Raw genomic sequence first — 12,326 nt, forward strand, 5'->3', positions numbered from 1 at the left:
CGGTGGTTAACCAACCAGCCGTTCCTCGGAAACCCTGTACAGGGTCGCTTATTAGTCAGAACGGACTCAAAGGCACTTAATAGCACTTAACATTGACGGAATGGCACCCACGTGTCACTCTGGGGTCTGTCTCTGAGCTCTAACTCTACTGTGGACCTGTAGGGTTGACATCACCCGGAGCTTGTCAGAAACGCAGTCTCAGCCACAGTTCAGACCTGCAGGAATCAAAATGTGTAATTAACAAAATCTCGATGATAGTTAAGGTTTGAGAAGCCCTGCTCTGGGGCGAACAGGCTTTCAACATTCACTGGAGTCCACATGCTTAAAAACTTGGAATCTATGCATTCAGGCTTGGAATTTTGACCCTGGAAAATGAGTCTTTCCAGAGCTTCGGTTTGCTGTAAACGGGGATGGATAATAATAAAAGTTTTGTTTTGTTTTGTTTTAATGGGAAGATTACAATAACATTCAGGGAGAGTGACCAGTGCCACATAGTGAAGACTCAGTAAGTTATTAGTTCTTCCTTTCTTCATCAGCAAATGTGCTGAGCACCTCCTACGGGCTACACCCTGCTCTAGTGTGAACATGTAGCAGCTTCCAGAGTGAGCCAGAGTGTCTTTAACTGCATTTACTGAGCTCCAACCATATGCAAAAAACAGAGTGTCTGTCCTTGGAGAAAGTCACTGCCTCCAACTGCCAGGAAAATGCAGGCCCACGTTCCCTAAAAGAGCGAAGATGGTCCCCCAAATTCAGGAAACTCACATACTGAGTCCAGCTCTGTTACTCATGTGCTCTGCATTCTTGAACAGTTTCATTGCTGCTCTGGATTTTAATTGCCTCACCTGCAAAATGAAGAAATTGAATCAGAATATCTTGAAGGTCTTCTTTCAATCCCCCAAAAGCTGTGGTCTGACCTTCAGGAAAACCATTGCAAAAGAGACTATAGGCCCAGATATGAAACCAAGGTTGGAATTTCTTTACCCTGTGCTTTCTTCGCCTAGAATACCGTGCCTTTTCCTTCTGGTGGTGGGGCCCACAGATCAGGCAGGTGAGAAAGTTTCCTAGTCCCTTGGCCCCTCATCTTAATTTGGGCCTAGGTTGGCATTCAAAACAGAAGCCTAGGGACAGCCAGGCAGGCTCTACTATGCCTATGCTTTTCCTGACACCTGTTCCTGATGTCATAACTAGGTAGCTATGACAACCTTTTATGGGACAGCTAAGCACTTCACAGAGGAGCCTAGGTACCTGTCTCATTTCTGAAGTGAGATTAGGAAGAGAAGATGAACAAGTCCCTGGATTACCTGGCCTACCCTGTAATTGTCTCTAATCATAGGCAAAGCACAACCTTTAGGAGGCAACTGGACTATGGCCACTATATCTTTCACAAGAATAGAATACAAATAGGTATGTGGGCAGTTGTGGGCAGTAGGGGTTCTGGAAGGATCCACCATAGAAAAATTGACAGTAAACCAGCCCTTGTCTGACGAGTTTGGTTAAGCAGACATTAGAATCAGTGACAAAATATAGTTTCCACCAGGGAGTTCATTTGATGGAAACGCTCGTTTAAACTCTTTGAAGCCAAAATAACTTAGAAAGAGAATATGACTTTAACACCCAACAGACAGACTAGTAATATTGGCTGGGTGGTGGTGGTGGTGTGCCGGGAAGTCTGTTCTTGCTCAGAGCGACCCTACATAGGGTTTCTGAGGCTGTAAATCTTTGCGGGAGCAGAAAGCCTCATCTTTCTCTTGAGGAATGGCCAGTAGTTACAAACTGCTGACCTTGAGGTTAGCAGCCCTACTTTTAACCACTACGCTACTAGAGGGACATTTATCTCTGTCACTTTTTACTTTTTCTAGCATTCACCAGTCTTTGTTTTTCTGCTCAAAGCTTTTCAAAGATGACAATTTGCCAAAGTACACCAAGCTAAAATTCCTTGAATTAAGCTCAGAATTTGAAATTGTAGTGTCTATCTGTTACTAATGTCTAGGAGGTTAGTAGATTTTCTGCCATGAAGACCCCCTGATGTAACCTGGCTCTCTGTGACCCTTCTCCTCTAGTGAAGCCGACAGTGGACACCAAGCCTCCAGTGGCACACACACATCACATTTTAAAGCTGAGTAAACTACAGGTACATGTTCTTGCCATCCAAAGATGCATTCTACCCATTTTTCTCTAGATCATGGAGTCCTTGGGTGGTGCAATAATTAATACGCTCAGATCCACCCAGGGGCACCTTGGAAGAAAAGTCTGACAGTATACTTCTGAAAAATCGGCCATCCAAAACCCTGTGGAACACACTTTTACTCTGACACATATGGGCTTCCATGAAACAGACTTGACTGGACAGCAACCAAACACCATGGTTTGTTGGTTGTTATCTTTGTCCCAAGAAGGGTCCAATTTCTGGAGCCTTCTAAATACCCACCTAACCCAAAGGTTTGTGAAGCCAGCTCCTCCCCTTCCACAATGCCCTTAGTCTCTGTGATGGCCACTCATTCAATTTGCCCCCTTGCCACCACCTCAGAGAAGGGTTATACTAAATCACTGTAGGTGGGAGCAGTGCAGTGATGTCACCATGGTGGGCGGGGCTTTCTTACCAGGGTGAACAAAGGAAAATCGACAAAATTGAATATGAAAACAAGCAACTGTGTCAGAAAATTGCAAATGCTTACCGCGGCCCCGCCAAGGTGGACTGCTGGAATGAATATTTTTCCAAGAGGTAGTGTTCTTCCTCTTTATTTCATTTCTGAAAATTCCCAGCCCCCTTGTTGCCCAGAAGAGAAAATCCTTCAGGGAAGTTATCTTGAGGGAGCACTAGAAAGACCATATTAAGAATGCAAACTCTATTTCTCTATCTCTAATGAGAGATTGCATCTCAGCAGAGATTTTCAGATTCCTACCCAGAGTTTGTAGCAAGACTGCATTGCATACTTTTGCAAAAGGATGAGTATGACATGTTGTTGTTGTTAAGTGCCACCAAGTCGGTTCCGACCCATAGTGACCCTGTATAAGGTTTCGACAAGCAGCTGGTGAGCTTGGACCACTGACCCAGCAGTTCAAATGGCTTTGCAGTCTGGCGCATTAACTCACAGCGCCACACCAGGACTCTTGAGTATGACATAGCACTCTTAAAATTAGTGCTACAAATATTTCCTGACCACCTACTATGGGCTTATTGTTGTTGAGTGCTGTTGAGTTGGTTCTGACTCAGAGCGACCCTGTATAGGATTTCCAAGGAGTGGCTGGTGAGTTTGAACCACCGACCTGGTGGTTAACCGACCTTGTGGCACAGTGCATTCTCAGTGCCACACCAGGAGTCCTACTATGTGCTGCTGGTGGTGTGCTGTGGAGTCGGTTCCTTCTAGCAACCTTGCATAGAGTTTCCAAGGCTGTAAACCTTTACGGGAGCAGAAAGCCTCATCTTTCTCCCATGGAACGGCTGGTAATTTCGAACTGCTGACATTGAGTTTAGCAGTCCTACTCGTAACCACTATGCTACTAGAGCTCCTTGTGCTAGGCCCCAGGAATGCAGAGATAAGATGAAAGCTATACTTCCTAACTTCAAGAAACTCCTGGCCTGGTAGAGGAGACTATGTGGATCATAATGTAACGTCAAGAAGTCAGTGTGTGGTGGGGTGGATGTGGGGTTCCTTTCCTATCTTCTTGATGATCAGAGATGGAGTTGAAGCTGAGGAGAGTCAGGTGGTGGCTTGTCCACAGCCTTTTGTGACGTAGCTGTCCCTCTACCACCTAACCAGAGATTCTCAGTTGTGGTTTCACATAACCACCACCTGGGACAGACCTTTATAAACTACTAAGGCCTAGACTGCTGGTGTGGCACTGTAGGATCAGTACTGGACTGTGAACCTTGTGAGGTCAGCAGTTCAAACCCACCAGCTGCTCCTCGGAAACCCTATACAGGGTCGCTAGACAGGAACTTACTTGAAGGCACTTAATAACAAGGCTGCACTCCAGATCCGTCAAGTAGAATCTTCTAGTAGTGGGCAGCTGGGTTGAGAACCACAGATCTAAACCCATAAATGCTTTGCGTGTTTTCCAAGTGCTATCTAGTTCACCAGTCAGGTGTATCCAGGTATACTGAAGTCTCAGGGTTCAGGCTGACAGTGTACTCCCCTCTCCTCCCCCACACCCATTCCAGAAGAGCTTCGTGTTCTTCACCCATCTAAGGGTTTATGTTTTTCAGCTTAAACCGAGAAACAAGGAACCGGGAGCTAGTGAGAATCACCGTGGAAAACCAAGGCATTCTGAAGAGGCTTGGTGATCGCAAACCCCACTACGACCGCAGGGAGTCTGAGATAGACTGGCAGGCACGTGGACACTCGTGTTATTTCCATGCACATATAGGGTCCTGTGTTCAGAGTAAAGACAGTCTAAGGAAGGGGGCCCTGGGCAGCTGAGGGCCTGATCACTGTCAACTGCAACAAAGAAAAACCACCCCAAACAAGCAAAGCTAACAACCACAAGCAAACAGCTAAAGAAATCTCTTGGGAGTAAAGCTACTATGTGTCACTTTCAAAAACTAGTTTATAACATCATGCCTCATCCTTTCATTCATTCAGAAAAGCTGAATGTATGAGCAAAGAGAAGGATGGGGAGAGAATTCAGTATGTGGTTGATTTGCTTCATTTAGGAATGACCCTTCAAGAAAAGACCAAAAAAAGCCATCTCCAGTGTTTCCAAATACCTCCAGTCTCTGACTTTGATCTGTAAACCTTTTCTTTTGCTGTTGATAGTGCTATCGAGTCAATTCCGCCCCTTGGCGAACCTGTATAGGGTTTTCGGGGAGCAGCTGGTGAGCTTGAACTGCTGACTTTGCAGTTCAAACAGCTTTGCAGTCTGGCACATTAACCCACAGCACCACAACAGGACTCCAAATCTCTTCTTAGCCACCTTCAAACTTCAGCTTTAGCATTGGCACTCGGGCACTGACATAAGTCTTTTTGTTTTCTTTAAGAATTCAAGGCGCTACATCAGAAATACAACAAGGTATCTTCTCTCTCGAGATGAATAGGTATGTTTTAATATGGCTGCTCTTGATTACAGAAAGCAGTAATCCTAATTGCACAAAAGCCCTAAGAGCTATAGAGAGCTAGGGGCCCAGTTAAGCAGATGAATTTTGCACTTTATGTATAATATTAACGGATCACCCAGCAGCAGACTTGGAGGTTTCCTCTCTCCATACAGCTTGGGAATGATATTATCTTTGGCCACCAGCTTTGAGATTTTCTCATCCCATTCATTTTGTCATCAGCTTTGAGAAGAAAAGATTGTTCAATCAGACATAAACAGGACACTTTGATGCTTGGTTTCCATATTTCTTCTTGGCTTTAACGTGCCAAAGTTGTATGTGGGTTTCTGTCACTCTTCAGAAGTATGGTCAAGTTGGCTTTTTTTATTATTTAATAATAGTGGTGGTGGTGATCTGCCACTGAGTTGGTTTCGATTCATTAGTGACCCTGTATCGTTTCTGATAGCGTAGTGGTTACGAATCAGGCTACTAACCTCAAGGTCGGCAGTTCAAAACTATCAGCTGTTGTGCGGGAGAAAGATGAGGCTTTATGCTTCCATAAAGATTTGCAGCCTCGGAAACCCTGTGCAGGGGTCACTATGAGTCGGAACCGATGCCACAGTACTTAACAACAAAAACAACAAATAGTTTCTGAGACTATAAACCTCTACAAAGTAGAAAGCCTCATCTTTCTCCCATGGAGCAACTGGCAGATTCAAACTACTGACCTTGCAGTTAACAGCTTAGGTCGTAATCCACTATGCTAGCCGGGCTCCTTATTTAATATTATTAAGAATGACTACATGTTTTTGGTTTTTTTGAGGGATGGGGATAAATGGACACCCAGGGAGCAGTTCTGTGTAACTGATACTTCCCCCTCTCTCTCTACTAAATACAAGGTTCATCAACATAGGGGAAAAAATATACAAGGAGGCCCTAGGATTTCTTAGCTGCTTAGAATCTCAAGACACTCCCAAGTGGCTGAATGCTCAATCTTAGGATGCGACAATAAAGCTTGGAACATAAAATGAGTAAGTTACATTTAAGGTAACATGCTTTAATTTACTTTTAAAGTAATTTAAATGGTTTTGGACTGCTGTGGTGTGTAGGATAAGCACTAGACTGCAAACCACAAGGTCGGCGGTTTGAGCCCACCAGCCACTCCTTGAGAGAAAGATGAAGCTTTCTGCTCCCATAAAGCAATTTTATCAGTTTTGGAAACCCTACACAGGGTCACTATGAGTCAGGACCGACTTGATGACACCTAACAACAACAAAAAAGTTTTAAGTCCTCGTCCAAATGTGGAGACAAAATGCGGTGGAAGAAGGAAAGATCCAGCAAGCGTTTATATTTGGGGCTTTGAAAAGAATTTTAACACTGGAGAGTTATAGCAAGCAAAAGCTAGCGAGTGAGAGAACATGAAAGAACTCTTAAACATACACCATCACGACCGTCCTGGGAAGAAAAAGTTGGGGTAAGATAGTTCAGGCACAAGTTCAACGCTGTCAAAAGGGGATAGATAAAAGCACATGGAAGAACTAGGGGTCAGGTAACAAAAGAAACAAATACCGTTAGTTCCTTTGTAACTATATAAAATCAGAAAAGAATGCTTGGTTGCAATGTCTATGTACCATATTCATTTATAGGCAAGGAACAGTAAAACTGTCAAAAATACCTAAAAACATATGGCAAGACAATATTGCATGATGGGTCATGCTGGCATTGAGTCTTTTGTTTTCACTTTTTATTTTGAAATAATAACGGAATCACATGAAGTGCAAAGGAATGTATAGGAAGGTCCCATGTACCCTTCACCCAGCCTCCCGCACTGGCGACATCTTGCATGGCTGTGGTATGATATCAAACCAGGAAACTGACACTGGTACCATCCAAAGAGCATGTTCTGCTTTCACTGCTTCTGTATGGACACATTCGTACATGTGTATGTATAGCTCGCTGTAATTTTATCACGTGTAGCTTCATGCAATCACCACTACTTCAAGATACATAGCTGCATTATCAAGGCTTCCCTGTTAGCCAAAGTCATCCTCTTTCCCTGACCCCATCCCTAGCCCATGACAATCATGAATCGATTCTCCGTCTCTTCAACAATTGTGAGGTTGGCCCAGGACCGGGCAGTGTTTCCTTCTGTTGTACACAGGGTCACTATGTGTCGGTACCGATTCGATGGCACCTAACAACAATTATGTTATTTCATGACTGCTATATAAATGGAATCATGCAGTGTGTTATCTATTTGAAATTGGCTTTTATTATTATTATTCAGTATGATTGTCTTGCGTAAGGAGCTCTGGTAGCGTAGTGGTTACGAATCGGGCTGTGAACCTTAAGGTCAGCGGTTCGAAACTACCAGCCGCTCCACGGGAGAAAGATGAGGCTTTCTACTCCCGTAAAGATTTACACCCTCGGAAACCCTGTACAGGGTCTCTATGGGTCAGACCCGACTCGATGGCACTTAACAACAACAACAACGATTGTCTTGCAGTTCATTCAAGTTGTGACATAGACCAATAGGTCATTCCTTTTTATTGCTTGTATGAATGTGCCAGTTCCTGTAACTTCACCCATTAAAGGACATCTGGGTGGTTTCTCATTTGGGGCTATTACAAATGAAGCTATGCATTTTGGTGCACACATTTCTGCTTGAAAGTTCTTATTTCTCTGAGATAAACATCAAAGAGTGTAGTTACTGTAGGATAAGCACTGAACCACAAGGTCACTTTGAATCACAAGGTCAGTGGTTCAAACCCACCAGCCACTTGCTGGGTACCAGGGTACCATGGTTAGTCCTTTTTATTTCTTCTAGTTTTAAATGGAACTGAAAAACCATTTTCTAAAGTGATTGCACTATTTTACATTCCACCAGACATATGTGATCTCCACAGCCTCGTCAGCATTTGATATCTTTGGATTCTGATATGTGTGTTGTGATATTGCATTGTGGTTTTAATTTTCCTAATGGGAATGATGTCTAATATCTTTCATGTGCTATACCAAATGTCAGCAAAAATGTCTGTGCATGACTCTTGCCCATTTTCTAACTGAATGGTTTGTTTTTCATTATCGAATTTTGAGAGTTCTTCATATAGTGCAGATACAAGGCCTTTGTCAGCTGTGTGGCTTGCATATATTCTCTCCATATTCTATATATTCCATCTATATCGTCTTTTCATCCTCTTCAAGAGGGTCATTCAGAGCAAAAGCTTTTCATTTTGATGAATCCAATTTATTAACCGTGGAACTGTTCCTAGTTTTGACTGTATCCGTGTTAATATCCTCGTTGCGATAGTATTCTATTGTTTTGCAAGATGTAACCATGAGGAGAAAATGTGGTAAGGAGTACATGGGATCTCTCTGTATTTCACCTTACAACTGCACGTGAATCTATAATTATTTCATAATAAAAAGTATAATGTAAAGAAAAAAAAATCAGTTATGTCCAAATGTGAAGTAATTATTAACAGACTCCAGTTAGTCTCAGAGGAACCACCACCATTCTTTCAGACATCCAATCTAGAAACTTGGGAGGGGAGGGTGTCACCTTTACTTTACCCTGTTTCCCATCCTTTCCTCATCTCTGTTGTTGTTGTTGTTGTTGTTACCATCAAGTGGATTCCCACCCACAAAGCCTCTGTAAGATAAGAGTAGAACTGCCCACAGGGTTTCCTAGACTGCATCTTTCCAGCAGCAGATCACCATGCCTTTTTCCAACAGAGCCACTAGGCTGCTGACCAGTGGTTAACCATTGCACACCCAGGGCTCCATCGCTAGACGTAAACATAGAGACAATTGTGAGGCTAACACAGGACCAGGCAGTGCTTTGGTCTACTCTAGGGTCAATGAGTCCAAACCAACTAGATGGTACGTAACAATAGCACATGTCTTAACTATAAAAGCCCCACTTCTCCATCTCTCTGTGCTACTGTCAATATTCCAGGTACTTGTGATTTATGGCTGGGGCTAACAACACAAAAATATGCCCACATCGCTTTCTAGCCTAACATTCTCAGTGACTTGCCATTCCTCCCTGAATAAGCCATGTTGTTGTCAAGTACCGTTGAGCCAGTTCGGACTCAGAAAGCCTATATAGGGTTTCTGAGGAGCAGCTGGTGAGTTTAAACTGCTGATCTTGTGGTTAGCAGTCCAGTGCCTATCCTATAGTGTCACATTGTAGGTAAGTACCAACGAGTTGATTCTGACTCATAGAGACTCTATGTAAGGTGTCCAAGGAGTGGCTGGTGGGTTTGAACCACTGACCTTGTGGTCCAGTGCTTATCCTACAGTAGCACACCAGGACTCCACATGTTTTTAAGTGCCGTCAAGTCGGTTCCGACTCACAGTGACCCCCTGTAGGGTTTCGAAGGAGTGTCTGGTGAGCTTGAACTGCCCATCTTGCAGTTCAAATAAATCAACCTTGCAGCCCAGCACATTAACCCACAGCGCCACATCAGGACTCTACATGTTGTTGTTGTGAAGTGCTGTCGAGTCAGTTCTGACCATAGCGATCCTGTATAGGGTCTCCAAGGAGCAGCTGGTGAGCTTGAACCGCCGACCTTGCAGTTCAAATGGCTTTGCAGTCTGGCACATTAACCCACAGTGCTATACCAGGACTGCGGACTCTACATAGCTTTCTTTAAATATGGTATTACAAGGCCCCCACCCGACCTCTGCAGCCTCTATCAAATTGAATTCTTAGTCTCAAGCAACAGAAACCAAGTCTGTAGTGCAATCACTTATTAAAAGAATATGAATTAGTTCTCAGTACTTCCTAGAAAATGGCAGAAACCAAGCTTCAAGCTGCCCACCCAGGAACAAGCAAAATCATGTGGTGGAACAGACCTAGAAGCGCTTTCAGCTAGAACTAGATCTTACTGAACTTCCCCTACTGCATTTAAACCATCGTCATTGTCCCTGCAGTTTTGTGTCACTAGTCCCCAATCCCAAACCAGTGACGATGTGCCTAGTTGGTGGGATTCAACTTGGAACTGCATGGGCACGCATGCCACCAGGATCTCGTTGTGAACAGGTGTGTTTTGAGAACAATAGTGTTATGGGGTCTGTCTGGAGCTCCACAGATCTAGTAGCACGCAGGCAGCTGTAGGTTCAGCTTGTTTTGGGGGGGGAGGTAGGGAAGCTACCTTGGCAGGAAATAATGCAGACATCACCTTCTCATGCCTTGATTCCTAATTATGACAAGAGCATTACTATCATGTCATCTGATAATTGTGTGGAAATATTTAACAGCAAAAAATGTCTGTGGAATGATAGGAAATGCAAAATAAAGTGAAGTCGCGTCAGGTGGTGCTCAATCATTGTCTGCCAACACGAGGGGGAACACCACCTAGCTAGGACTTCCTTACTAAGTGGCACTTAGGGTCCCCACTGTGGTGTCTTGCAAGGAGGACTTTCAAAAGTGATTTGACCATGTATGTTTTCTGCCTTTGAATATTTTGCATGTTGGTTCCCTTGGAGAACACACAACTTTGTATGTACCATTCACAGCCCAGAGGCAGTCCCCTCCTTATCCTGGTAATCTGCTGAACAACTCAAGACCAATCCAGTCTCTGTAGATACAAAGAGCCCCCATGCTTTTGCATGAGATCTCATTAGGTGGACCTATCAGGTTAGTGTGGTGCTGTGAGTTAATGCGCTGGACTGCAAGGTCAGTTCAAACCGCAAGGTCGGCGGTTCAAGCTCACCAGCTGCTCCTTGGGAACCCTATACAGACAGGGTCGCTATGAGTCAAAACCAACTCAACGGCACACAACAACAACCAGGGTACTGAGCTCTACAGTTGTGAAGGTGTCCTAGTGTACAAAGAGAAAGTAGAAATTTCTACAGCAAACCTCTTCCTGATGCTGCCCCTTTAACCTGGCCTCCTCCTCATCTTTTGAGAAAATGACCTCGAACATTTACACCCACGGAAGCGGTCTCTTCAGTCTTAGAAGTTATGGCCACCCTGTCTATCACTGTAAATTGTAGTTATAAACACGTTTTACACTTATAAATCAGGTATCTTAGTGGGAGCCTCAACTGTTGTTAAGTCTATTCCAACTCATGGCAAGCCCAAGTGTACAAGAGAACTGCTCCATAGGATTTCTAGGGATGTGCTCTTTGGGGAACAGATCTCCAAGACTACCTCCCAAGGTGCTTCTGGGTGAGTTTGAACCACCAACCAGGAACACCCAGGGATTCCTTTGGGACTACAAAAGGCCAAGGCAGTATGCGTAGTAATTAGTGACCAGCTTTGGCCTTAGAGAGATTCTTGACCTTAAATGCCAACACTGCCACTTTTTTAGCAGCTGCATGAGCTTGGACAGGTATTTAAACTTTCTAAGCTTTGTTTTTTCTTGTTTGTATAATGCGGATGATAAAAACTCCTGACTTACAGGTTTGGCCTTATCCCAGCGCCTGACACAGAATCAAGACATACAAACCTTGGTTACTAATGAGAAATAAAACTCTCTGAGAAACTTAGATCACAATTCCTATGTGACATCAATACCTTTGCTCAGAGATGACCCATTAGGCCCACGCTCAGAGTCTGTGTACTTTTGTGTCGTCACAGCAGATTGACTGTGTTTTAGGTATAATCAGACAATTTTGACAGGAGGAGTCCTCTGGTCCCCCATAATCCAGTCCAACAGGAGTCCCTAGAATCTGAAAGTTAGACAGGCTAGAGCCAGGACCATAGCCAGTAGTAACAAGAGGGACAACTGATGGAACATAAGGAATCATAAAAAGCAGGTACACACACTCCATTTTAAGAGTTTAGGGGTATTTGGAACGGGAACAAGCAGCCTAACATACCTCAAGTCCCCTGAAGACATTCCTCTATTCCATAATAGTCAGTTTTCTTGGCAGTAAAGTGTAGCTTAGTCTTCCAGAAAAAGTTAATATATATGCTCACTATTAAACAAGGCAGAGAAGCTGGTTACTTTCATTAACAGGCAAGCCATTCACTAGCCAAAAGGTTAAAATTGATGCTTTAGCTCTCAAACACAGAGAATTTCAGTTGTGTGAACAATTTTTTTAGGTAAAACAAGTGAACTTGTAATAAAGCTAGACAAAGGAGTAGTGCTGCTGTTATGTTTTAAAGCTTAACTCTCATTGCAAATTGGAATTGTATATAATTCGGACTCCCGGGGACCCCACGTGTTAGCGAACTGCTCCATAGGGTTTCCTTGGCTGTAATCTTTATGGGAAACAGATCACCAGGTCTTGTCTCCTGTGGCATTGCTGGGGGGATTCAAGCCACCAGCCTTTAGTTTA

The 12,326-nt window shown here is 43.8% G+C and overlaps 1 protein-coding gene across 1 annotated transcript; it reads left to right on the forward strand.

Annotated features, from left to right (window-relative positions):
• The first annotated feature begins 1,252 nt into the window (after positions 1–1,252).
• LOC102837884 (chromosome unknown open reading frame, human C17orf105) lies at positions 1,253–6,080 on the forward strand. The gene is made up of 6 exons (XM_006832714.1): positions 1,253–1,404; positions 2,061–2,131; positions 2,604–2,722; positions 4,208–4,331; positions 4,979–5,035; positions 5,932–6,080. The coding sequence occupies exons 1-5, from the start codon at positions 1,281–1,283 to the stop codon at positions 5,033–5,035; spliced, it is 495 nt and encodes a 164-aa protein (XP_006832777.1). The 5' UTR covers positions 1,253–1,280; the 3' UTR covers positions 5,932–6,080.
• Positions 6,081–12,326: the final 6,246 nt, after the last annotated feature.

The sequence above is a fragment of the Chrysochloris asiatica genome, unplaced genomic scaffold (genome assembly GCF_000296735.1).
Source record: "Chrysochloris asiatica unplaced genomic scaffold, ChrAsi1.0 scaffold00007, whole genome shotgun sequence".
Taxonomy (NCBI): Eukaryota; Metazoa; Chordata; class Mammalia; order Afrosoricida; family Chrysochloridae; genus Chrysochloris; species Chrysochloris asiatica.